Source organism: Mauremys reevesii, linkage group 3, assembly GCF_016161935.1.
Source record: "Mauremys reevesii isolate NIE-2019 linkage group 3, ASM1616193v1, whole genome shotgun sequence".
Classification (NCBI taxonomy): domain Eukaryota; kingdom Metazoa; phylum Chordata; order Testudines; family Geoemydidae; genus Mauremys; species Mauremys reevesii.
In genome coordinates this window covers 52,658,859-52,686,190 of record NC_052625.1, presented here as the reverse complement: position 1 = coordinate 52,686,190, position 27,332 = coordinate 52,658,859, and the positions used below count along the sequence as shown (strand labels likewise).

The 27,332-nt window shown below is 42.9% G+C and overlaps 2 protein-coding genes across 5 annotated transcripts in view; one reads left to right on the top strand and one right to left on the bottom strand.

Moving 5' to 3' along the window:
* BROX (BRO1 domain and CAAX motif containing) lies at nt 1-27,044 on the bottom strand. Of its 4 annotated transcripts, XM_039528997.1 has the most exons (14): nt 21,963-22,101; nt 20,296-20,429; nt 19,796-19,935; nt 18,510-18,616; nt 16,404-16,500; nt 15,291-15,386; nt 14,216-14,288; nt 13,681-13,786; nt 13,058-13,147; nt 12,057-12,142; nt 10,757-10,838; nt 5,130-5,280; nt 3,629-3,788; nt 1-2,505 (listed from the first exon to the last, which is right to left on the bottom strand). In XM_039528997.1, exons 3-14 carry the CDS (start codon nt 19,894-19,896, stop codon nt 2,419-2,421), a joined length of 1,236 nt encoding a protein of 411 aa, XP_039384931.1. In that variant the 5' UTR covers nt 19,897-19,935; nt 20,296-20,429; nt 21,963-22,101; the 3' UTR covers nt 1-2,418. The 4 variants fall into 4 exon arrangements, with proteins under 4 accessions (XP_039384931.1, XP_039384932.1, XP_039384929.1 ...); XM_039528998.1 differs by lacking the exons at nt 20,296-20,429; nt 21,963-22,101 and adding an exon at nt 26,935-27,044; XM_039528995.1 differs by lacking the exons at nt 20,296-20,429; nt 21,963-22,101 and adding an exon at nt 26,745-26,928.
* Nucleotides 27,007-27,332, top strand: part of AIDA (axin interactor, dorsalization associated) — a 51,096-nt gene continuing 50,770 nt past the window's right edge. Inside the window, exon 1 of the mRNA XM_039528999.1 lies at nt 27,007-27,332. Coding sequence (XP_039384933.1) covers nt 27,223-27,332 — 110 coding nt within the window. The 5' untranslated portion in view covers nt 27,007-27,222.

Genomic DNA, 27,332 nt, shown 5'->3' with positions numbered 1-27,332 from the left:
TTAAGAAAAAAACTGTTTTATTAAATCTTAACTTTAATTAGAGATAAAATTGTCAGTCAGCAGAAAAATGCCTCAGTACAGGTTATTAAGAATAAAAGAGTAACAAAGTACATACTGCAAATTTAGAACTGGAAGCATGGAGCTACTCACAGCTTCTTATCCTTTAGCAAAATGAAAGCCACGTAACTGCAAGGATAGAATATACTTTAAAAGAACAGGATTTTGTGGCAACAAGATCCATTTGTCCTACTTCCTACCTCCATTCTCCACCTTCAGCTCCTTCACCACTACCAGTGTGGGAGATCCTAAAATGGCCCCTATAATTATTCAGGAGACTGGAAGTTTCTCATCAGTAAATCAACACTTGGTAAAACCTTGGCCAAACATACTTCCCTTCCTTGAAAACTTGGGATGCAACAAGAAAACAAAGTAGGGAAGTTGTGAGAGAGAAATATCTATCCAGGTACTTACAGCCCGCCCCTCCCCCACAAACATCTAAACACCTCAAATAGTTAAAAATATAAATGATCTTGTCCTTTACAACCTGTAAGAGAAATAGTTTGATTAGTTTATAGGGACACGTGTATAGAACTGATTAGGAGAAAGGTAAATTGAAGAAATGAGTTTTGCATCTGATCTGTCCATAGTGGTTAGCACTACAATGATTCCTATCTCTTGTAGCCATGAGTTGCCTGGTCCAGTCCAGTTTCTGTGAAAGTTCGGTTTCCCAACTTCATAAATTGCCTCTTGTTGGCCAACAGCTTATTTGTTCCAGCTGTTGTGGAAAGTCACGGTCTGCCAGGAAGCTACATCCACCAGTCCCACAGAAGATTTTGAATATCAAGACAGTCATTGAACTGATCTCTGTACTGAATGGAGACAGCAGAGCACTGGAGCATACTTTCCTTGTAACCCGTTATGCTAAACACATGGGTTGCTGTGCTTATTATCAGCAGATGCTTTTTCAAGGTGTGTAGCTTTATTCCTAGGTGTAATGACTTGCAAAGCTCAAGCCTGGAAGACATACATACACACACGGATCACTGTGACTAGTTGTGTGCCAGACAATCTTCTTACCAGTTACAAATGAAAATAGATGTTTTTGTTGTCACAGTTCTATTGAACTCATTACTGCTGAATGTCCATAGGACACCAAGGCTGTAAACTAACTTGTCTGAGAGTATAAGTCCTCAATAGTGAGGAAAGAAATAGAAACAACAAGTTCTTCAGAGCACTTCCCTCTTCCAATCAGCCTCAGTCTTGCCTGGGGTCATTTTTTTCCACAGCTGCTCTTTATCAAGGTGCTGTTTTCAGCTGACAATTAAGAAAGCTGGGAGAAGATGCCATTTATGTTTGAGGTAAAGGAGATCTAGAGCTGGATCTCTTTTGTGCTGAAACACCAGCAATACTCATTATCTTAGTTCTATGAAGCCATTGACAGAGCAGGTATTACTCAACTGAAAATACAGCACATTAATTACAGCTAAATGCATTCATCTGAGTTCTATGAGGCCACTGAATTTTAAATACCCACAATTCACTCATTCTGGACCCTGCACAGTATTAAATTCTGAAAAAGTCTGAAGTCTGACACCACGATATATTCATTTTAAGATCTTTTCCACTTACTTGCTGCCTCATATTCCCATGCCACCACCAGACTCCCAATTTGAGATTAAAAGGCTTCAAAGTAAGCAGTTGGATAAAATAAACAAGCTACAGAGGAAGCAGGTTACTATGAACTTGGGTATAGGGAAACCCGATTTCAAGTGAAGTAGAATGGAGTATCCAGTTGTTTCAACGGAGTATAAACTGCATTCTGATTATGGAGAAATTCTGCTTCTGAGGAAGTATAGTGAAGTGACTTCACTACAGAAGTTTCCACATGGATAAAGCCCAGCTGAGAATTACTTTTCACATTTATCAGAAACAGAATGGGAACAAGACAGGGTTTTAAGCCTTTGTGACGAACATGACTAAAAGATTGCTTCTGGCAAATTTCCATTTGTATCTTTTTTTGTTCTGGGCGCTTGACACTATAAGTAGTATGTAAAGAATTAAATCTCATGGAAAGAAACCATATCTTTAACTTTACCACCCTTTCCTATGGTGGGAAATACTAACTTCAGTATGCTATTCTCGGTACAGAAGCTAACCTGAGAACCACCACCTAAACTTAAAACACTTTCTATAAGCATGTGGACATTTGAGCTAATTGAGGTCCCAACAAAAAAAAGCCTGGCTATAAATAATTTCATTTATAAATCCAGCCACATTCTCAATGAAGAGATTTCTACTAAACATAAATCAGTAAATTAATCTTTAGGATTAAGAAGAATTAGAAAAGGGGATCTGAAATGAAAGCCCCAGAGTTCATTAAATACAACTTGTAGAAGGAATTCAAAGCACTTATGGTGTTTAAGAGATCTGGCATCCACTGTCTTTTTGAGGCTTTATATCTGGTTCTTTCAGAGGTTTCACTTCTTCCTCTGGTTTTGGCTTAGCCTGCAGACAAGAAAAGAGTTTGAAAAAGATGAATTAAAAGAATCATGGGTTCCACACAATGTTCATATTATAGGTTTCAGCAGCGAGGCCATGCAGAGTTTAGATATACTTGTCCGCTAATCTTCTCCATTCTCCCAGCTCAGGGCTTTCTGGCTTCTCTAACACAAAAATGTTAAATCTGCTGTATTTCATGGTGGCTTGAAATGGACAGCAGAGAATGGACTAAACTAAGTTCATCCAATTTATTGCACCTACTTTACAAGTACAGCTGCAGTGAGTTTGAAGGCCATTGCATTCTTAACAACATGAATTCTAAATCCTTAAATTCTATCTTAAGAAATGCAGACAGGCAGACTAATACTACCACCACCTAACTCCTATATAACACTTTTCATTCAGAGACATCAAAGTGCTTTACAAAGAAGGTCGATGTCATTATATGAGCCAAAGACAACTAGGAAACAATGTAGCTTCTAGGCTCTGGACCAACAGAAGTTGTTCAATGAGGAGAGAAGGTGGCTGGGAGCTTGGATTGTTGACCTATGACTGACTCATGGTGTGCCTTTTTTGAAGTGGGGATTCCACCATCTGCCTCACAGGGGTGTGGCAAGGCTCAAATGAAGAGTGCTATAAAAAGGCAAAATAGTAAGGACTGGTGGAAGGGTATGTTAGATAGTTGGTACCATCCTGTCTTATGATGTTCTTTAGCAATACCTCAAGCTACTAAAAGCAGATGCATTAACATTCTGTGCCCATGTATATTATTTTTATTTATTTAATTACATTAGACTGTCCCATGGCATTAGCCCTAAAGTACCTCAGTACCTCACCAATTTCACTGAGTTTAACCTCAACACTCCTCAGGTGTCCCAGCATTACTCCAGATTTACAGATGGGGACGGTATGGCACAGAGAGGTTCAGTGATTTGCCTAGTCACACAGTAGAACCAGGAATAGAACCCAGGTTTCCTAATTCCCCTGCATAGAGCCTACACCTCAAGCTCTATTGAGCAGGATATGGCAGAAGGCAGTGGTGGAAAAGCTGAGTGCCAACTCTCTACTACACATGGGATAAAACTGATGGGAGGGAGAGGAGGAAAAACATTAAGTGAAATATTCTTACACTGTCATCCTTCGGCCTCTTGGTGAGATCAAATGCAGCAAGTGTTTCAGGGGTCCAGTGTGCATGCAAGGCAGGAAATTCAAAAACGATGGGTTCTACCAGGCCATAGTTTGCCTTCAGCTCCAGCTGAGGAGCCTCGGGTGGCACTTTCTGAAAGTAACTAAGACAGAATTTAATATTTTAAACACACAGTAAACAAAGATTTGCAGTTAGTTTTATTTTTCTTCACTTTTGGGAGTAATCTGCCCACTCCCAAAGGCACCACACTATTACTGCTGAAGTAGTCCCATTTTATTTACGAGACTTAATGCTGGCATTATGAAAAGGTGTTCAGTGCAGCAGGTTTCCGTGATGGTTCACAAGAACAGACAATTTCCTATTTGTGCTTCCTCCTCCCCATTGGCTACCTTAGTCATTTCCATCTGATAACAGATTGGTTTTCTCCCCTTTGTTTAGGCGGAAGCAGAGTAAATGCTGTTGTTTCAATTTACATATACTTAAAATAAAAATCCAGATTAGGGTTAGCAACGCTTTAGGAGAAAAGGGAAGAGGCAGATGCAACAATTTTCCTCAATCTCCCTGAAGTCAGATGCTTGGCATATCAGCATGCACTGATGCTGGCAACACTGCAACCACCAGAGAGCCCTGCTAGATCACGAAACCTGAAACACAGTATTTTTTTATATACATCTTTTGCAAAGTCACACCACGCAATAGAAACTGCCACTTACCTTATGCTCAACACACATCGTCTTTATGCTTGAGCAGAGTTCTGTGACTATTTCTCTGTCATCAGTATGGCATGAACAACATCTCAGGGAACAGGCCCTGAGCATCTGACTTTGAGTTTTGTTGTTTTTTTAAAGGGACATGCCATCAGACTTCTATGAATCTCTTTACATACTACTGTTACAAGTCAGAAATACAATCCATGTAACTGAAGAAGATACGCAAAAAAAAACACCTCTCTCTATTTTTAGTTTACTGTGTTATTTGACAGCACTTCTGGTTTTATGATTGGCAAGGGGATTCAGGGGCTGGTGTAGTTCTTGTAACTATTCTGAACTCACTAGATTCAAAGCTGATGTCCCTTCAAGAGTAAGTTTTTAAATCAGTTAACTGAATGACCTATTTACCATAGTTACTTGGGACACTTGGCAATTAACAAGGCCACAGAGCTCAGGCAATATTTCTGATTAACTTTAGAAAAGCCAGCAAAGGAAGTACAAATATAGGTTTTTATGTGGGTCCTACAAAAACAATGGCTAAGTTTAAGAAAGTCACAAGCAAAGACAAGATTCAAAAGTTTACTTATATTACAGACACATGAAGAAAGTAGACACTCTTCCAGTTTCTTTAACACACTGAAGCAAATTCTTTATAAAGGCAAAAATCGTTCTTTGTAAAGTTTACAATCTAACCTTAAAAGTAGTAATAAATTAAGGATTAAAAAAAAAAAACCTGTGTAGAGTAGTGTACCAAGTAGGGAATATATACTTACATGAATCCATTTTCTCTCTGGCATTTTTCTAGGGTATTCTTAACCAGACTTCCTAGTTTCCTAAAGAAGAGGTGGCCAGAGGGTTTGGCAGTAGTCCCAGGCCCTTTGGTTTCACCATATTCTTTGCATAATGCTTCAGCCTTGACAAAAACTTCACAAGAAAACAATGTGAAAAAGTTACAATTGGCATAAAACTGCATTTATCTCTTACTTTAATTGTAACAGACGCAGTAATCCCTCTAGGATTCTGATTAGATAAAGCAGACGCAGCTGGTTTCAGGGTGACTCCTCCAACCATGGCCAAAACATCGGTATAGTCAGTAAAAAAAAGTAGACAACTTTTTGGGTGGGGAGGACAGAGAAGGATTCTTATTTGCAGAGACAAGTAGAAGTGGGACTGTAAACAAGAACTGGAACTACATAGCCACTGAACACAAAATTCAGGAACACTAAGGGGAACACCACTGTGGGTATCTGGTATGAGAATAAGCCAAGCACATTAAAGCAGCCTGAAATGTACAGTCGTGCCCTGAGAGACCAAGGGAAAATTCCAAGAAGGATGCTTTTCTATGACTCTTGTCTGCTTAGCCTGTCAGAGGGGAAGAAAGTGCTCTCTAGAAATGCAAGACTTACTTTATTAAAGCTAATCCAAAGTGAAATAATTGCTCTTTCCAGTCATGGGAGCTTAGATAATGCCTTCATTCATATGACTGAGTATTAACTCAAACTTTTATAATTTACCATTAGTCCCTTGAGACGAATATTTAAGTTCATAGACTCATAGAAATGTAGGACTGGAAGGGACCTTGGGAAGTCATCAAATCCAGCCCCCTACGCCGTGGAAGGACTTAGTAAACCTAGACCATCCCTGACAGGTACTTGTCCAACCTGTTCTTAAAAACGTCCAGTGATGGGGATACCACAACCTCCCTTGGAAGCTATTTCAGAGCTGAACTACCCTTATAGTTAGGTCAGATTTTAGGAAAAAAATTCTAAGTCTCTCTTGATACAAATTAAGCCCATTACAGTTCTTGTCCTAGTTTCTGTGGACATGGAGAACAATTGCTCACAGTCCTCTTTATAATGATCAACATATTTGAAGACCATTATCAGGTCCCCACCGCCCTCAGTCTTCCTTTCTGAAGACTAAACAGTTCAACCCTTCCTAAACCTTTTAGCATTTTTGTTGCTTTCCTCTAGAGTCTCTGCAATTTGTTCCCATCTTTCCTCAAGTGTGGTGCCCAGAACTGGATACAGTACTCCAGCTGAGGCTGCACCAGTGCTGAGTAGAGCAGGATAATTACCTCCTGTGTCTTGTAAAAGACACTCCCGTTAATTCACCCAAGAATGATATTAGCCTTTTTCATAGCTGCATCACACCGTGGACTCGTATTCAATTTGTGATCCACTAGGCCACCCCTCCCAAACGATCCTTTTCAACAGTACCAGTTACTTCCCGCAGTGTAACTGTGCATTTCCTTCCTAAGTGAAGTACTTTGCAATTGTCTTAGTTAAATTTCATCTTTTTTATTTCAGACCAATTCTCTACTTTGTCAAGGTCATTTCGAATTCTAATTCTGTCCTCCAAAATTCTAACTCCTCCTCCCAGTTTGATGTCATCTTCAAATTTTATATGCGGATTCTCCTCTCTATTGTCCAAGTCATTAATGAAAATATTAAATAGTACTAACCGCAGGCCTCGTCTCTGCAGGACCCCTCTAATCCCCCCCCCCCACCAGCCTGACAGCAAACCATTGATAACTACACTTTTGAATATAGTCTTTCAGCCAGCTGTGCACCCTCCTCATAGTAATGTCATCTAGACCACATTTCCCTACTTTCCTTATGAGATTGTCATGTGGGACTGTGTCAGAAGCCTTACTAAAAATCAAGATATATCACATCTACTGCTTCCCCCATCCGCTAGGCCAGTAGCCCTGCCAAAGAAGAAAATTAGGTTGGTTTGAAATGATTTGTTCTTTACAAATCTATGCTGGATATTTCTTATAATCCTATTATCCTTCAGGTGCTTACAAACTGATAGTTTAATAATTTGTTCCAGTATCTTTCCAGATATCCAAGTTACGCTGACTGGTCTATAATTCCCTGGATCCTCTTTGTTCCCTTTTAAAGATAGGTATTATGTGTGCCCTTCCCCAGTCCTCTGGGACCTCAACTGTCCTCCATTCTGAGATAGCTTCAGCTAGTTCTTTAACAACCCTAAAATGAATTTTATCAGGCCCTGACAACTTGAATACATCTAACTCAGTGGTTCTCAACCTGTGGCCCATGGGCTGCTTGCAGCCCAATCAGCATACAGCTGCAGCCCACATGACATCCCCAGGGCCATATAAGTAGTATTGGAAGCAGCCCACAATGGTAAATAGGTTGAGAACCACTGATCTAACTTATCTAAATATTCTTTACCTTGTTCTTCCCCTATTTTGCTTTGTGTTCCCTCCCCCTTGTTCTTAATATTAACTGTGTGAGGATCCGGTCACCATTAACCTTTTTATGGAAGACTAAAGCAAAACGAACAGGAGTATTTGTGGCACCTCAGTGACTAAAATTTATTTGAGCATAAGCTTTCGTGGGCTACAGCTCACTTCATCGGATGCAACTTTGCAATTGTCTTAGTTAAATTTCATCTTGTTGATTTCAGACCAATTCTCTACTTTGTCAAGGTCATTTTGAATTCTAATGGCTGTAGCCCACGAAAGCTTATGCCCAAATAAATTTGTTAGTCTCTAAGGTGCCACAAGTACTCCTTGTTCTTTTAGCAGATACAGACTAACATGGCTGCTACTCTAAAGCAAAATAGGCATTAAACACTTCAGCCTTCTTAATGTCATCACTTATTAACTCTTTTTCCCCACCAAGCAGAGGGCCTATACAGTAATTCCTCACTTTAAGTTGTCCCGGTTAACGCTGTTACGTTGTTGATCAATTAGGGAACATGCTCATTTAAAGTTGTGCAATGCTCCACTCTTACGTTGTTTGGCTGCCTGCTTTCTCTAAAGCTGACAGCCTCCCTATGCACCCCCTGCTCGGCGGCAGACCCCGCGGATCAGTGCCTCCCCCCACTCAGCAGCAATCAGCTGGCTTGCGGCGTTTCAGGGGCAGGAGGGAGCAGCAGCAGCAGCTTCCCCTAATCTGCAAGCACCAGGGGTGGGTTGGGGGGGCTCAACCCTCAGCCTGCCCATTCCCCCCCTTCCCCCAAAACCCCATCCTTGACTTGCCTCTTCTTCCCCCCACCTCCTCCCTCTTTATTTTCCACGCTGCGTCCTCGCTCGTCCCTCTCCTCCCTTCTAAATGCCGCAAGCCAGCTGATTGTCCTGGGCAGGAGGGAGGGGGGAGAAGCGAGGACTGTGAGTGCAGGCTCCTCCTCCCTTCCCTGCCTCCTGCCAGGGCCAATCAGGTGGCTTGCAGTGTTTAGAAGGGAGGGGATGGAGGGGGGAGGAGCAAGGACACAGCGTGGGAAGTAAAGGTGGAGGGGGAGAAGAGGCAGGTCAAGGATGGAGTTTGGGGGAAGGGGGGAGTGGGCTGGCTGAGGGTTGAGTCCTCGCCCCTGGTGCTTGCAGAGTAGGAGAAGCTGCTGCTGCTGCGCAACACACTTCTCCTAGCCTACAGCACCTTCAGCCTGCTTGCCTGCCTCATCTCCAGTACCAGTGGGCTATGCCTGTGTAGGGTAAGGCAGGGGCACCTCCTAACTATAGTACTGTACTGTATGTACAGTATGTTTATAAACACACAGCACGGGCACACTACTCCCCTCCCCCAGCATAGTGTTAAATTGCTTGTTTAAAATTGTTTAAAATTTATATAATGCCTTTTATCTGGCAAAAAAAAATTCCCTAGACCCTAACCCCACCCCATTTACATTAATTCTTATGGGGAAAATTAATTCGCTTAACATGGTTTCACTTAAAGTTGCATTTTTCAGGAACATAACTACAATGTTAAGTGAGGAGTTACTGTACTTTCCTTCATCTTTCTCTTGCTCCTAATATATTTAAAGAGCCTCTTCTTAATGCCTTTTATGTTCCTTGCTAGGTGTAACTCATTTTGTTCTTTCGCCTTTCTGATTTTGTCCCTACATGCTTGTGCTATTCTGTTACTCTTCCTTAGCAATTAAGCCATGCTTCCACTTTTTGTGGGATTCCCTTATAATTTTCAGGTAATTAAAGAGCTCCTGATGGTGTCATCTTTAAGACACACTTTTTTACAGCCTGCCAGAAGCTTCAATTTATTTGGTATTTTTAGGCTAATGGGATTAAGTACATTATAAGAAAATGGAATATTGCATTACCAGATGTAACAAGGAGTTGGATCCTGCCTCTGTTTCCCTTTCTTGGGCTTTCCAATAACTGCACCCAGACTGTCATGCAAGTCACACAACATCCCTTTTTGGGGTCAGGTTTATTAAAAGATCAGAGTACAAATGTCAACTTAAAACAAGTCTTCCCAACACTAAAGTTCTTCACACCTTTAATGGGCTCATAGTTTGTTTCAAACCCAGGTCCTGCTGCCTGGCATTTCCTCAAGTCTCTTCCCTCTTAAGGCTTCTGCCTCCCAATGCAGGTTGCTTCATCTAGGCCTTTTTACCTGGCTAGCATGGACAGTTCATTCCACAGTCCTCTGTGATCCTGGTCCTCTAAAGATCTCTTTCCTCTCTGGATCCCCTGACGGAGTCTTCCTGCAGATCTCTCTCCTTCCCCAAACTGACAGAACTCCCTCTCACAGGAACTCCAGTCTTTAACTGCATCTTATTAAGACATTTAATACCACCTTGCACACTCAGTCTGCCCAGGCCAAAATGAGGGTGCAGAACCTGTAATATTAGGTAAGACTGAACTAAAGAAAGTAAGTTTTCTACACCCAGAATTTTGAGTCAGAAATTCTAATACAAGTGTACAATAACAAGAAGAGAGCCACAGGTTCACAGAAGACAACATTAAAAGTAGGATACAATAAGTGCAAAGAAATTAAATTTAAACTGCTCTTGAACTCACTAGTATCTAAGTACTGTATCTTTCAACATGGGTATTCATCTCTCTACTTTATCCTTTATCCATGCAAGTAACTCATGTAATATTAAGTAGACCCATTCGTGCTATCACCGGACCACAGCAGTTGGAAATGGAAGAGTTTTAGAATGTGGAAAACAAACTGTCTTCAGCCTCACTAAGCAACATCTAGCAGCCCTGCACTTGTAATGCCTACAGGTTTAGTAAGAACGTGCCTAGCTCTGCTTCCGTATGATGTGCAGCCAATCCATCAGGAACGTGACTTACCACAGGGTTTATATCCTCCTCTCAAAATAGGGGAATAGTAGCAGATTAAGTGGACATTGGTCTCCTTGTTGTGTATTTTCTTTGTATCACACATTTGTGGACTCTGGACACACTAAGGACTCTAAAGGTCTTCAGTGATTTTAGAGAGCTAGTATGCATTGATTGACTACTCGAATACAACCTTGATAATGTGTTTATTTGGCTTTAACACAAATATTTGGATATTTTGTGAGCTACTCTGAAGTATGAAAACTAAACATTTTTTAATATTCTCTAAATAGTACAACAGCTGATGTTCCATGAGGGATTTGAGAATGTGGCAACCATACTTACATTTTTCTGATTCCTGTAGAGATCTGATTGCTTCTCCACATTTATCGCTGGCCAGCAGAGTTTGACCATGGTAGCAGTATGACTGATGAGAGAGAATGATACAGGAGCAGGCGTCAATCCACACATTTCCTGTCAACACATCAGTTTTGCTATATTTCCTCCTCACTGGATGGGGATCATGTACAGCTGAACACAAGCCAAAATGGCAAAATCTGCATTTCTCTGAGGCTGCTGTCAGTTGCACAGTCAACCAGCAGGGGGCTCCAGGGAAGTAACACAAAACTGGTGCCTAAGCACGAGACCCTTCAGCAGGAGGAAACCCAGTTGTTTTCACGGTGAGAATCAGGTACCATGAGTGTTTAGGGTTTTTAAATATATGAAAAAACTTCACTCAATTCAGAAAGGCAACAAACATTCCAGCTTTTCTGAATTGTTATGGCAAGGTCTAAGTGGGACTTCACCACACTCCCATTTTCTCCCTTTCATAAGACTATTTTGGGCTCTTATGCTCAAATAGTGTTCCTACTGGAGTGCAGTTTCAAATGCTCCCTTTCATTTGTAAAAGCCCACTCCATTTAGATTAGGCCCAATATAAATAAATATTCTCAAGATGCAACATATATTCCCTGCTGTACTGTGAAACCAAATCCGACAGCATTACCTTATTCCATCGTTGTCCATATTACAAGAATTATACATAGATGGTCTTAACAAATAGCACAAATCAAACCCAGCCCAGCCTTAATTTTCTCACCCATTCATGAGATAAACAGCCTCTGGCTACAGACCCAAACTAAGAGAAAGTCAAAGTATTTTTCTTTTTAAAACCAAAATATGGTGTGACCACAAGCAGCAACTAATTAAGAGCTGCTGATACTTGATGGAGAATGTTATGCCAGATCAACCAGGCTCTAGCAGAACATGCATCCTACAAAAAGGCTTGGGTGTGGCAACTGATATTATCAGGTCCTATCTCATCCATAAATTCAGAGATGTGATCAACTCTGAATTACACCTGGAAGTAGATTGGGAATCAGTGCAAAGAATACAGCATAAGTATTAAATGCTCAAACTGACCTGCCTCACTTATGGAGGTAAGTAACTACACTAAATTCTACAGGATGCAAATTGCATCTTATTCTAGAACAGCATATTTTTAAGTACTACAGGGACTGCAATATCTCATTTTGTTATGTGGTGACAAGGACAAATGGTAATTGACTCCCATTCCCCATCTAACTCCTAGATAACCTTTAGAAACCCTTTGAAAGTGTTCACAGATTGGTTACAGAGTACTCACATAAGCCATATAGAAACATGCCTTCAACTGTAAGTACTTTCTCCATTTAATGGTGTATGCTGGATCCAAACTGGATAACATTTGATCTAGAATTACATAAACAATTTTTTTTTCTAAATCATTAAAAAAAACAACATTCAAAGCAGCACTCTGGTCTAGTTAAGTGTATCTATAGATCATAAGTATGAAATAGCTATAACCTCAATGAAGTGCACCAATTATACCTGCAACTGCAAAGAGACTTAAGCTGCATGAAAGCCTCAAGTTCAAAAACAATTAAAAACCCCCAATTTAAAAAAAAAATCTGATAATTCCCTTTTGTTTGCTAAACAAACATGTAATTTCATTGCTAAACAAAGACTAGGAATTCCCAGATTCAAAAGTTTCAGTTTCTGTTTGAGGTAGCCAAGGCAAAAGAATACAGCTTTAGGTTGAAGCTTTTCTCTATTTCCTTTAATTAAAATTAAACAGACCATATTACTGCAAAACTATTATAAAACTTTTAAATATTTTTCAGTAATTTTCATTAGTATATTCTAATAAGAATTTTATTGTTCCCAATTTTAACCACTATTTACCAGTGCCCTATCAGAAATTAGTTTTTCCTAGGAAATAGCCAGTCCTGCCCTGAGGAGCTGCTGTTGAACAACTCAAGACAATCGTTTAAACTCCATCCACCCCCTTGTCTACTAACTTATTATCCTAGCTAGCTGAAGAACAGAACCAGAACAAAATCACCCACAGAGCTAGGAGGACACAGCCTCTAGACCCACCCACTATAAATCTGTTATATTAAGAATTGACACTTGAGAATTGTCCATTAGAACATGATTTCAAATTACTGACTGGAAGCACAGACATGTTGTTAACGCTGTCCACAAAGAAATTGCAGCAGGGTTACTGCTCTTGATTGCAATGTTAGTGGTTTGTTTGTTTGGTTTTCTGCAAGACATACAAACTAAAATCACTAAGGACTCAAATGACATTGTAATTTAACTTACCAGCTTTTTGGTAGAAATTGGCTGTTTCATAGGCTAGAGCAGCTATCAGACCAGGATTGTGTTTCAGCTCAATAGCTCGGGCAATTGTCACTAAAACCATTAATAAAATGTAATTGCAGACAGTCACATCAAAACTACTTAGGGATTTAGCAGTTTGAATACTTGAGTTCTATTAGCATAGAAATAACGGTGTGCTCTGACAATTGACGCAAGCTTTATAGACAAAATTAAGGCATAACTACTGTCTAAATAGAATAGCTCGAAATGAGTACAAAAGAAAACTTGACAAAATGGGCAATGGTACGCTGCAGTGAGATTAGTTTTCAATTTTTTTTATTTCAGAATATTTGGACCTTTAGTTTATTAGACATTTTCATATTGTATTAAGCAAGGGTGCCTGAGAAGGGTGGAAACGAGAATCTCCTAGAGAACTTCTCTAAAATTGATCAACAAATATTTGTAAGGTTTTATTGCCATTTGTTTAACAAAAGTGAAGAGTTTGATTCTGGCTACGCAATCAACCCCAAACCACAGTACTTTGGAGAACGCTGGCTGTCAGTATCCAGGAGACATTATGAACCACAAAAGAAATGCACAGATAAATACCCCCATTATTTTTTTACCTTCTTGAGCTTCAGCTTGGCACTGGATAATGTAGGAGTCTATAAGTCGAGCTTCTAAATCCCTCCCCTTTTCTACAGGTGTAATCAGTTTGGGGATATGGCTGTCCTAAGTGGTAGAGAGACAGTCAGTTTCAAGGTTAGTTCAAATCTAAGATACCACTACTAAATGTCAGGGTTTTTTCCAGATACATTTTCTATTACTAAATGGGTATAAATTACAAGTGAAGGAGTCAAGGTGATGACTGGCCATGTCCCTATAATACACTATTGCCATTGCCTTTCTACCTTGATTAACGGCCAGCCAGAGCAACTGACTAGTAGCATGACTCATTGATGGTACATTATTTTCCGCAGCATTCAAAAGCTCCACTATCACTGCATAAATCCTCTGCATATGAACCAAAAAAGTCCCTTAAAAAAGTCTTTTGTAATGCACTGACAATTCACTGAGTGTTGTACAGAACAAGGAGTAGACAAAATCTCTGTACAGAGAAACTTACAACTTAAGAAACAGGAATAAAGATATGTTTTCTACCTTCAAATGTTTAAAAATCCCAGCTGCTATCTTCAAGCTTCTGTGAACATCTTTTGCTTCATCTTCCGTTATACTGAAAGGTTGTTAATGAAATATGTAATTCTGCATTCAAGTTAATATTACACAGCTGAGTTATTTACCAGCTCATAATGTTACAAAACTGACTACTCATACACTGGTTAATTGCTTTATATCTAAAAGCCCAGAGACCTGGGATATTGTCCATACATTACTCTTGTAGAGTAGTTCTACTTATTCACTATTCTTAGGTTTATTTCCTGACCTTTATCAGCATTGCTTGGCTGTACTTTTTCCTCAGCACAATGCTACTTATAAGGACACTGTAGTGGCTGTGTTTATATCTGTACTTAAACCAGGATTACAATCCCTCTATTTCACACTTAAATTTCAAAACTAAATCCAGTCATTAAACATGCTCATTGTAGGAGAACAGAATTTTCTATAATTTTTCAGTCCAATATTTAATAGTTTGCATAGAAAACACTAAGATTTCCCTTCACATTAACGTTTTTCAGGCTTTTCCAAGTGAAGAGCCACAGTGACTGGAAACTTCCGACACACATTCATTTAGAGAATGTCTCAGCCAGGCTACTTTTCAATCTTGAGTTGCAAAAAGTTATTTCCTTTGTTTGCTATAACTTACTTTACCTCTGTAAAGAAAAGCCAATAAATTCTCAAGTTCTGCCAGTTACTTCTGTTCATTGAGGTGTTGGAGGCTATGTGAGCATGGGGGAAACTAGCCTTCATTCCAATGTGACACTTTTCCATGCAGAAATAAAATATTCTAGATTTCAGTGGAGAACAGGTTTATAAAAATGTTAGATCTAGGTATGGCTGAAGTTTAAATTATGCATCTGAGTGTGATGTAGAGAAATTTGGTGTGTGCATTGTGATTGGTTACATGTTTCAAGTGCAAGGAAGTTTCTTGGGGAGGCAAGGAGCCAGAGAGCATCTGAATGTTAAAGCATGTGAATGAAGTGTGCTTTAACTGAGGATTTCCTTTTTGTTGGGACATTATTGCAATAGAGTAGCTACAGGAGGAAAAAACACTTACTCTTCTTTCCCAGCCAGTCTCGATGCATATTTTGTGTACCAGAGAGCCACGTTAAATCCCATGGAAACCAGTTCGAACACAGCATCCTGCTGGGCACTAAAAATAAACAAATATATAAAAAAATAAAGCAAAACAAGCAATTTCATGCTTTCCAATTTGTTTAGACAAGTTCTCTAATTTGTACTTCTGCAACATAACAAATTGCAGCTACCTACATAAAGTAGGTTTGGTTTTCATTTAAAATGTCAGAAACTTCCAATTTATAGCTTTTCTGTTTCTTGGATTTTCTAACAATGATTTAATCTTTTGCTTATCAAAAAGAAGAAGTCAGGTGAACAAATCCCACAGGGTGTTCAGAAAAAAATCCATGCGAAAGGCACATATTTGGGGTTGGGAAGAAAGTTTAGTAGAATTTTTATTTTAACAGGGTGACATACTTTATTGAGCTTTCAGCGAGGTTAACATTTCTCTTTCATTTATTTTTAAAATGCTTGTTTTGTGGAAAACCTAGGTCTGGGATAACTAGTTTAAATAAACAAAAAGATGTAGTCTCAGACCTGTTAACTTGGCAGCTATTTTGAAGTGCTTTCTACAGCATGCAGTTACTAACTACAAATAAGAGAATAGAATGTAAGAATAGAAAGTTGCACAGATGTTAAAATGCTCTTAAGTTCATCCCACTTAAAGGGTAACTTATTCAGCTTGGTTTAAGGATGTGGCAATAGGAAAACACAGAAAAAAACCCATCTTCCTATTAAAGTCTCTGTTTACAGCTTATCTTCAGTACTCAAAAGAATGCTATATGCTTCAGAAGACAGGGAGAGAGAAAGACCCTTACCGGAACAGTTTGTCTACATTTCAGGTGAGACACAATAGGGGAGGGAGGATATCACCAGAAAGTATAAAGGTAAGACTTTGTTTTAGATTTCCATCGCCAGAAACCACTTTAATTATATACATTCTAATTCTTATTTTATACTATGAATTGTGCATGGTTATTATTATGGAAACTACTTATTGATCAGCATTGTGCAACATTTACTGTAGTGGCAGATCTATACTATAATCTAAAGAACCTGGCCACAGATACTGCAGACTCCATAGAGCATATACCTTGGAACTTGTCCTTGTAATGTGTCTGTCCACTTAAAATTCTGAATATATCGCAACTTGCAGTCTTGGGAAGAGTTATCCAGTGAGACTATAAAGCCTGTCCAAATAAAAAAAAAAAAGCCACGCCAACAGGCAATTTAAACATTAGAAGGCAGCAATATAAAGATGCAAGTAGAGATGTAGGCAGATGGAACAGCAAAAAGTCTCTCAGACCATTCATGTTACCCCTTAAAGCCTTTATTCTTCAGAATGTTCAGAGAACAAGATTTAAAACAGACAAGACCAACTGGTCTTAAGAGACACTCCCTGCTCAGACAAGCTATTGCCTCAGTCCTGTGAGCCTCTGCTGAAGATTTCATTGTTGCTAAGCGTGATTCAGCCCCAGCTCCTGGTGTAAATGGACGGTTGGTAGTTTAAACACCTTGTCATCTAACTATACTCAGGAGAGGTCTAATCAACATGGTGCTTAAGGAGTCATCATCTACAGTAGGGTTCCTAATACTGGTAGGAAATATTTAAAAAAGTTGACGCAGAAAAGGTTTTAGGCCTCGTCTTCACTGCAGTGTTAGCTCAATTTACAATTTGAATTTTGCCCCTAACCTGATTCCTGTCCACACACACAAATCTCTTAGGTGGTGCTTTAAGCTTGAGTTAGTGTTGGTCTGTCAGGGGAGTGGCTGAAGCTTCAGTACCGCCAACACTTGTTCACATTACTAATGTAGTGGGGAAGCAACACCTCAGATGCTAATCGCTAATCCAATCACTCTAGGTAACCTGAGTGTTGTTTTCACACTCACTCAGGGTAGGCTAACCTGAGTGGAATAAACTAAGTGAACTCACTAAACTAACTGTGAATACAAGCCCCAGTGCCTGAGTATAGATTCCTCTTTATTAAAGGCATCCTCCTCCTCCACCTGTCTTCTCTGCAGCAGCTCAGACAGTACCCTCTCCTCTATCTGGGGAACCTGATTCGTCTGCAGTCTCAAGACCCTTGTTTGACATAGAGGAATATTTACTATAGATTATTATATTTTTTTAAAATGAGCGATTAAACATATGGGGGGATTTAAGGCTAATAGAGAGAATAAGCAATTATCATTTAAGTCAAAGTTAACTTGATTTGAAAGATTCAATGTCAGGCTGGGACACAGAAGGCTAAAGCATACTAATGAACCATCACGACAGACAGCAAATCATTGTTTGTGGAAAAGGCAAGCTATTATGTATGTAATTTCAAAACTGTATCAAATCAATGTAGGAAAGAACTGAATGGAGGTGGACAAGGAAGCAGAAGTTCATATAATATGGAATAAACTTATAAGGTACAGTAGAGCTGGAATGGGGGCAGATTTCAAATGAAGACAGCTGCAAAAAAAAAAAAGGGGTAATTGTCCATAGGCCAATATAGCCTAGAAATCCAACACTAACGTGTTTAATTTAAGCTCAGCTCTGCCCATTGCACAGAATTCAAGGATGTTACTTGACTGGCCTGTAGAGCAATTTGGACACACAGGGGAAATGCTGACTCAGAGTGGGTTACTGAGATCTTGGCATGCTGAGGGGTGAGAAAGATCCTGAGGCAGCATGACAGACATCTGAGCCATAAAATGTAAGTGAATATCTACTGAAAACTCAGAAACCAAAGTGATGAAAGCCACATCAGCACCTGGATAACTGTAGTTGCAAGACTGATTTATTTAGCTAAACTATTACCTAATGTTAGACCTGAGACTATTTTACACTTTTGATTTGGTATCCTCTCCATTCTGAGAGAAATCATAGACCTGTTTTTAGGAGTAATGCAGTCTATTCTCAGAGACAAGGAAAATCAACTTCTCTCCTCCCCAGAAAGCAGAAGGTGGCTGAGATACCTAACCTGGAACACTTGGTTAAAAGGCAGAGAGCAAAGGACTGTCCATGTTCCTAGTACTGCCAGGATGCTGACTGAGGCTTCTAAGGCTATAATGGGTGACAGGAACAGGAGACACCGTATTTCCTGGTGACCAGATAGTGCCCCTACATAAATTGGTATAACAAATGATTATGAGTTTCATTAAACCTAAGATTATTATACAAAATCTTATTTGCAGCTTGCAAAGTTCTTACCTTGCAAGAGTGAAAAGTACAAATCAGTTGCATTCTTCATCATTTCTGGATTACAACTCAAATCAGTAAACAGCTCCAAGAGTCGTACCCTAGATGATCTTAAGTCACTATGTTAAAAAAAAAAAATTATCCAAAAAGGTTATCCTTTTAATACACCTCCACACTATTTCTTATCCTTCTAGCTAGGTGCAGTATCAATTTAATATCTGAGATAGCCACTGGAAAAAAGACATATCAAACACTTCTCAGGGAGGAATCAGATTTAATAAGTATTTTAATCTCTTATAGGAACCAACATTCACTTCAGCATTGGTATTTTCAGTTTAAAGTATGACTCATTTTGGACATATATGTAGTAGTTATCAACGTCAGTAAATGAACAATTTTAACTGCTTTTTAACCCAAACTTTAACCCAACTAACAAATATTTGTTATCCACCCAAAACTTCAGATGTAGAGCACTGTATCAGTAGTGCACTAGAGTACATTATAATTAGAAGAAAATCTGTAATAGTGAGTTCCAATAGTACCTTTTTATAACTGTGTTTATGCAATGATCTCAAATTACATCACTGACATGAATTAAGCCTCACAATACACATGAAATAGAACAGTGCTGTACTCATTTCAGATCCATAAACAGAGGCAAAGGTGGTAAGCAACTTGCCCAAGGCCACACAGCAAGAGTGTGACAGAAGGATAAAACCCAGGAGCCCTGACTCAAAGTCTCTTAATCAAAGATATATGCACACAGTGTGTAATTGATTCTCATGCTTTTGTACATGAAGCCATGTGTTTGTATACTAGAATGCATAGGAACTGCTGTTCATCCTTTCCAGAGAAGTTAACATGGCAGGGGCAATATCAGCATTTGGATTTTACACTACGTGAATAGATGGAATTGTAATCATGTTTCTGTATTTATAAGCTTGACTTAAATGCTTTTTCAGAGCCACTCTTATCTTTACAATAGAGCACTTTTGGTTTATTAATTTATGTACATCACTTACACTAATCCTTACGCAATAGGATACACACAGAGCAAAAAAGTGACGGAACATCTAGTCCTTTTAGCCTCTGTTTTGTTACAATAGGTTTTTCTAAGTAGCATCAGATTTGTAAGATTAGATTAATCATTCTCTAGAACTGGACGCTGAGAATGCTATCAGTGCTTTATTGTCTCGCAGCCTACAAATCTCTAGTCTCTTCAAACAATACTAAAAAGATTTCCATGGTACACCCTGAACACTGAAAAAGAAGTTAGTGTTAGTCTGAAACACACTTACTTGCAAATCTTTGTTGCAGCAGGACTGCTGGCTACCCCATAGAAATTGAATGTGACGGGAGCTGTAGCCTTTAAAGGGTTGCGATGAAACCAGTGGGTCATTTCTCTCAAGTACTGTTTGCGATTCTATTTGTTGGAAACCTAAAAATTGGAGGAAAACAGTTACATGAGGGTAACTGGGGTGCTCCTCTTTCTCTAGTGCATTTGATGCACCACTTTTTCTTTTATGAAATGAATTTGCAAAGCTCTATAAGTAATTTTAAGGGGGTGGGAGGAGGGGAGACTTGTTGGAAATCCTAGACCTGTTACAGATATATTGATATGTATTTACACACTTTTTGAAACTCTGAACTCACCACTGTAGGGCACTATTCTACAGCTCCTTTACAGGCTTAGCTCACACTGAAGAAATGGGAAATTGCACAGGAAGGCCCACAACAGCAAGCCCTTACTATAGTCCGAGAAACTGTTTAAGGTGGTAGGCCATAAAGTTTTACTTGCCTTTCCTCCCATGCTTCCTCAGCACCAAGAAGTCTTCCACTCTTCACAATGACTTTCCCTTTAACAGAGGGCTGGATGCTCAACCACAATCAAGGCAGTTTGCAATCTGATTGGTGTTTCCATACAGTAACATTCTTTTAGGAGACACCAGTAGTTAGAAGTGCCTTTTTTCACCTATATCTGGTAAGGCAATAGTTTGTCTGATGTGGCCTGTGGCACAATTATCCATGCCTTTTTAATATCCATACTTGATTATTCCAATGCCTGCTACTTGAACCTACATTTGGAGACTGGAAGACTGCATCAGCAGAAAGAGATTCTTCTTAAGAGTGTCCTGACTTCTGGGTAGGGTGCATCACTGATTAAAAAAGCTCTTTTATAGAGAGGATCCTGACTACACGAGAGACCTTCTTTTCATTTTTCTATGTGTACAGTGCCTAGCACAGTGGCTCCTGGTCCATGACTAGGGCTCCTAAGCAATTCAGTAATACAAATAATAATAATCATACTAACAGTCCTTAGAGCGAACTCTCCGGGGTCTAATAGTACAGAATATGCAGCAGAGCCCCTTGACATCAGAATTTGTTTCTTCCAGACAGTTCTAAAGTCAATTACCACTTAGGGCCATCGTGTGTGGCTATTTTATTTTTCCAGATCTTTCTGGAGTAGAGGTAGAGAGAGGCAAAAGAACAGATTGTTGGCCTAGATAATTAGTCAACTTTTTCCTGGCGTGTGGAAGAGAGGAGAATCTTTCTGTGGACAGCAAATGCCTCATTGTATTTTCCCCCAAGCCATAATGCACCTAGTAACATTTGCAAGACGGAAGATTTTAGAGGCTTCAAAATTAGATGAACTAGAGGAAGGTATCAGCCTATATCTAGAGAGCTTTCTTTCCTGTTCTGAACCCTGTCCTCAAAATGCCAGCACATTGACAACCCCGGTGGTTAAGTGTCTGAACAAACTGACACTTTAACAACTTTGGATAAAGCAATCTCTTGTTTTGGCATTACAAGGAAGCAGTTGGCCAAAGAAAGTGCTCAGAGCAAATACGAATAACTATGTCTTTTTGCAAGTATATACAATCCCTGTACAATAATTCCTGTATTAGATTACTCTGCTACGCAGGGACCCAGAATATTTAAAGAACTGGGACTAGTAACCTGGACAGTTTTAAAGCTCTCGTCAATCTGCCAAGTCAAAAGCTGGGTGAGTCTGTCCTGCACCTGGTAGCATCACTATCACGTTTAGTGCTGTATTGCATATAACATACACACGAACGTGGCGAGCTACTGGGAGAGTTTGAGCACGAGCAGGAGGCGCAACACCAGCTGCTCGGGGAACGCGAGGGGCTGCGGGCCCGCCTGCCACAGGTACAACAGTGGGGTGCAGCTTCGTCTAGACCCCGGAGACCCCCCTCCCATCGCGCCCCCGACCCTGTCCCCCAGCTTGGGAGGCAGGATTTAGCCGCCCACCCAGCGAGCCAAGGGGGCCAGGGGGGCCGCACTCCACAGCGCCCTCAAAGGCCACGAAACCCAGCGCGACCGCCAGGCCAAGCTCACAGCAACGGAGCCCCGCCCCGCCGGCCAGGCTCGCTCACTAGCGAACAGGCCCGCACGACCCAGCCGCCACCTCGCTCTCTTCCACTATGGGCGGGGGCTGCTGTTTACCTCCGCGGACGCGCCTGCTTCTGACGCGGAAACCGGCCCTCTGCCCGCTGGCGGAGCAGCCTCAGCTCACAGCCCGACCGCTTCCGCCCTCACTGTTCCCAGAGCCCCTCGCCAAGCAGCCCTACTTCCGCCCGCATCGCCTGCGCCGGCGCAGTACGGAGCTCACGCCAGTCCGTGCGCAAAATGGCCGCTGACACGCAGGCACAGGTAGAGGACAGCCGGTCTCATTGAGCGCCTGCTGGCTGCGGATGACCGGGTGCATCGATCGGGCCGGCGTCCTAGAGAACTGGTGCCCCCAAATCTCTGACCACTAGGCGTGCAGACCTGCTTCTCCCGCACCCCAAGGAAAGTGGTGGCGTGGAGGCCGCTGTTGCCCCTCCCCCACTCAGACTCTAGATCTCTGAATGAGCAGATCCACAGAGAGGTGGCGAGTGTCCGGCTGCAATATCCAGCCAGACTCACCCTTCCCGAGGCTGCGTGTATCACACTCTGCCCGCAGCCAGCCCGCCCCTCTCTCACTCGCACAAAATCGCAGCACCTTTGACAGGGCAAGTCGTGTCTTTCCCCCGCTATTCCACCCGCAGCGAGTGGCATATGGAGCCAGCTCTATGCTACAGGTGATGTAGAGGTTACAAACTGGTCCCTCCACTCGAGCCCCAGAGGATGCTGTTAGGAGACTGATTTGATGGCAAGTTAAAGTCCTGACTTGAGCCTCCCATTATGGCTATTGCGCAGCCAGTCCAAATGAAAAGAGAGCAGATCTCATTGTTTCCTACAGCTGCTGCTCTCTTCAAGAGCAGCAAAGAATCCTGTGGCACTTTATAGACTAACAGACGTTTTGCAGCATGAGCTTTCGTGGGTGAATACCCACTTCTTCGGATGCAAGTAGTTATATATGCAAGCAAGAAGCAAGCTAGAGATAACGAGGTTAGTTCAATCAGGGAGGATGAGGCCCTGTTCTAGCAGTAGAGATGTGAAAACCAAAGGAGGAGAAACTGGTTCTGTAGTTGGCAAGCCATTCACAGTCTTTGTTTAATCCTGAGCTGATGGTGTCAAATTTGCAGATGAACCAAAGCTCAGCAGTTTCTCTTTGAAGTCTGGTCCTGAAGTTTTTTTGCTGTAGGATGGCCACCTTAAGATGTGCTATTGTGTGGCCAGGGAGGTTGAAGTGTTCTCCTACAGGTTTTTGTATATTGCCATTCCTAATATCTGATTTGTGTCCATTTATCCTTTTCCTTAGAGACTGTCCAGTTTGGCCGATGTACATAGCAGAGGGGCATTGCTGGCATATGATGGCGTATATTACATTGGTGGACGTGCAGGTGAATGGACCAGTGATGGTGTCCTCAAAGAATACTTTCAGGACAACACTGAACAGCGCACTGATACACAGTTACCCTCCCACCAACAGCACAAGAAGAAGAACTCCACATGGACTCCTCCTGAGGGTCTAAATGACAGTCTGGACCTATACATTGAATGCTTCCGCTGACGTGCACAGGCAGAAATTGTGGAAAAACAACATCGCTTGCCTCATAACCTAAGTCGTGCAGAATGCAATGCCATCCACAGCCTCAGAAACCATCCTGACATTATAATCAAAGAGGCTGATAAAGGAGGTGCTGTAGTCATCATGAACAGTCTGACTACCAAAAGGAGGCCGCCAGACAACTCTCCAATACCAAATTCTACAGGCCACTTCCCTCAGATCCCACTGAGGAATACACTAAGAAACTGCATCATCTACTCAGGACACTCCCTACACTAACACCGGAACAAATCAACATACCCTTAGAGCTCCGACCAGGGTTATTCTATCTACTACCCAAGATCCACAAACCCGGAAATCCTGGACGCCCCATTATCTCGGGCATTGGCACTCTCACTGAAGGACTGTCTGGATATGTGGACTCTCTACTCAGACCCTATGCCACCAGCACTCCCAGCTATCTCCGTGACACCACTGATTTCCTGAGGAAACTACAATGCATTGGTGACCTTCCAGAAAACACCATCCTAGCCACCATGGATGTAGAGGCTCTCTACACTAACATCCCACACACAGATGGAATACAAGCTGCCAGGAACAGTATCCCTGATGATGCCACAGCACAACTGGTTGCTGAGCTCTGTGCCTTTATCCTCACACACAACTATTTCAAATTTGATGACAATATATATCTCCAGATCAGTGGCACCGCTATGGGCACCTGCATGGCCCCACAATATGCCAATATTTTTATGGCTGACCTGGAACAATGCTTCCTCAGCTCCCGTCTACTCACGCCCCTTCTCTACCTATGCTACATTGATGACATCTTCATCATCTGGACCCATGGGAAGGAGACTCTGGAAAAATTCCACCAAGATTTCAACAGCTTCCACCCCACCATCAACCTCAGCCTGGACCAATCTACACGGGAGGTCCACTTTCTAGACACCACAGTGCAAATAAGTGATGGTCACATTAACACCACCCTATACCGAAAACCTACCGACCGCTATGCCTACCTTCATGCCTCCAGCTTCCATCCCGGGCACACCACAAGATCCATTGTCTACAGTCAAGCACTGAGGTACAACCGCATCTGCTCTAACCGCCGCCGCCTCGCGCCCCCTCGCCGCCATCGTCCCCTTCGCCCGCCTCCCCCGTTCCAGGTTGGGCATGCCTGCGAGGCGCCGGAGCGGCCCCGGGACCGAGCGCAGCCGCAGGCGCGCGCTGCGCGGCGAGCTCAGCGGGAGGGGCGCGGGACCGCCGCCGCAGTCATGCCTGCGGCGCAGGTCTGCGTCCCTGCTCCCCGTGACGCACCGCATGGCATGCGCGCGAGGAGCTCCACGGGCAAATACCGCCCCCGGAGGCGGCCGCCAGCGCCTGCTTGGCGCGCTGGTGTCTAGAGCCGCCCCTGGCTCTAACACCTCAGACAGAGACCAACACCTACAAAATCTCCACCAAGCATTCTCAAAACTACAGTACCCGCACGAGGAAATAAGGAAACAGATCAACAGAGCCAGACGTGTACCCAGAAGCCTCCTACTGCAAGACAAACCCAAGAAAGAAACCAACAGGACTCCACTGGCCATCACATACAGTCCCCAGCTAAAACCCCTCCAACGCATCATCAGGGATCTACAACCCATCCTGGACAATGATCCCACACTTTCACAGGCCTTCGCCCACAGACAACCTGAATCATATTCTCACCAGTAACTGCACACCGCACCATAGTAACTCTAGCTCAGGAACCAATCCATGCAACAAACCTCGATGCCAACTCTGCCCACATATCTACACCAGCGACACCATTACAGGACCTAACCAGATCAGCCACACCATCACTGGTTTATTCACCTGCACGTCCACCAATGTAATATACGCCATCATATGCCAGCAATGCCCCTCTGCTATGTACATCGGCCAAACTGGACAGTCTCTAAGGAAAAGGATAAATGGACACAAATCAGATATTAGGAATGGCAATATACAAAAACCTGTAGGAGAACACTTCAACCTCCCTGGCCACACAATAGCAGATCTTAAGGTGGCCATCCTACAGCAAAAAAACTTCAGGACCAGACTTCAAAGAGAAACTGCTGAGCTTCAGTTCATCTGCAAATTTGACACCATCAGCTCAGGATTAAACAAAGACTGTGAATGGCTTGCCAATTACAGAACCAGTTTCTCCTCCCTTGGTTTTCACACCTCTACTGCTAGAACAGGGCCTCATCCTCCCTGATTGAACTAACCTCGTTATCTCTAGCTTGCTTCTTGCTTGCATATATATACCTGCCCCTGGAAATTTCCACAACTTGCATCCGAAGAAGTGGGTATTCACCCACGAAAGCTCATGCTGCAAAACATCTGTTAGTCTATAAGGTGCCACAGGATTCTTTGCTGCTTTTACAGATCCAGACTAACACGGCTAGCCCTCTGATGCTCTCTTAAAACAGGTTACATGTTATTAACATAAACCCCATCAAAATCAGAAATCCCGCATCCACCCACATCCTTAACATCTATCCAGGCACAATGTTCCGAGTTTTAGTCCCCGTGTAGGTGATACTGATACTCGGTTAGTACTCCCACCAGGTGTATGTGCCTGGAATGCTCCTCCTCCTCCTTCTCCACACAGATGGCCTCCTATTATCATTACAATTGCTCTGGCTCCAAGCAAGAGCTGACAAGTACAACACCTTCACCCAGACCAGCTAGTCTGAACCGTTCCCTCTCTAGCACTACAGATAGGAAGCGCATAAAACACGGCTCGACTGGTTCTCCAAGTCAGTCCCACCCTTCAGGCCCCACTTAAGGGAAGACCCCTCATGACATCTTGGGGGAGCAACTGTATCGGCCTATGGGGCCGTCTGCTTGAAACCTTTAATATACATAGATCTGGGAAAGCCTAGTGGGTCTCCGAAATACAGGCAGGAAAACACACCTGTCTCAAGAGAGGAGACTAAACACAGCCTGCAAACAGACCCCTAGTGAGGAAAGGGGAGTGTATGAAGCGAGGGTTATTAAATACATTCCCCTGTAGCCGAGGAAACAGAGGAGGAGGAGGAAAGGGAGAAGCTGACAGCGAGGAGACTGGTTTTCCTACTGCAAGGAGACCCGCCATCTAATAGCAACGAACAGCCCCCTACTCACATACACAGGACGCTTCCCCGCACACCACCCCAACGCAACCCTTGCTCTGAGCGGCACCGGGAGCTGGGGTGGCTCGTTAGTGCCTGAAGGCGCAGGCCAGCCCCGGCGAGCGCTGCGGGGAGGCACCGGCCGCTCACCTGGCCCTGGCCTGGGCAGTCCCCGCACAACAGGGACAGCTGGAGCAGCGCCACTCGCGGAGCGCGGGCAGCCCCCAGCCAGGAGCAGGGCGCTGCTACCCGCAACCAGCCACCAAACTTGAGGCCCGGCCAGGACGAGCGGAGCTGAGCTGCCTGCTGACCCCGTGACCTCCTGTCCCACGACACGCACCGAGGCGGAAGGGTCTGCGCCGTCTTCCTGGAGCCGAGGGCCAGGGCGGGGCTGCTCCGCTCCGCTAGCAACGGCGCCCGGCGCGTCCCCGCCCCTTGGGGCCGAGGGTGTGGCCGGCGCAGCCTAGCTCGCTGGGAGGGGGCGGGGCTGAGTGGAGGCGGCCGCCAGGCTCGGTTGTAGCCGCAAATGGGCTGGGTCGGCGGCTGGTGCTGCTGCTGGGCTGGAGGGAGCGGCGCGCCCGAGTGATGGCCGGCCCCGGGCTGAGCATGCTGCCCTAGCGCGGGGGCCATGTCGGAGGCGGCTCGGAGCCTCCTGCAGCGCTGGGGCGCCAGCTTCAGGAAGGGGACGGACTTCGACTCGTGGGGGCAGCTGGTGGAGGCGATAGACGAGTATCAGAT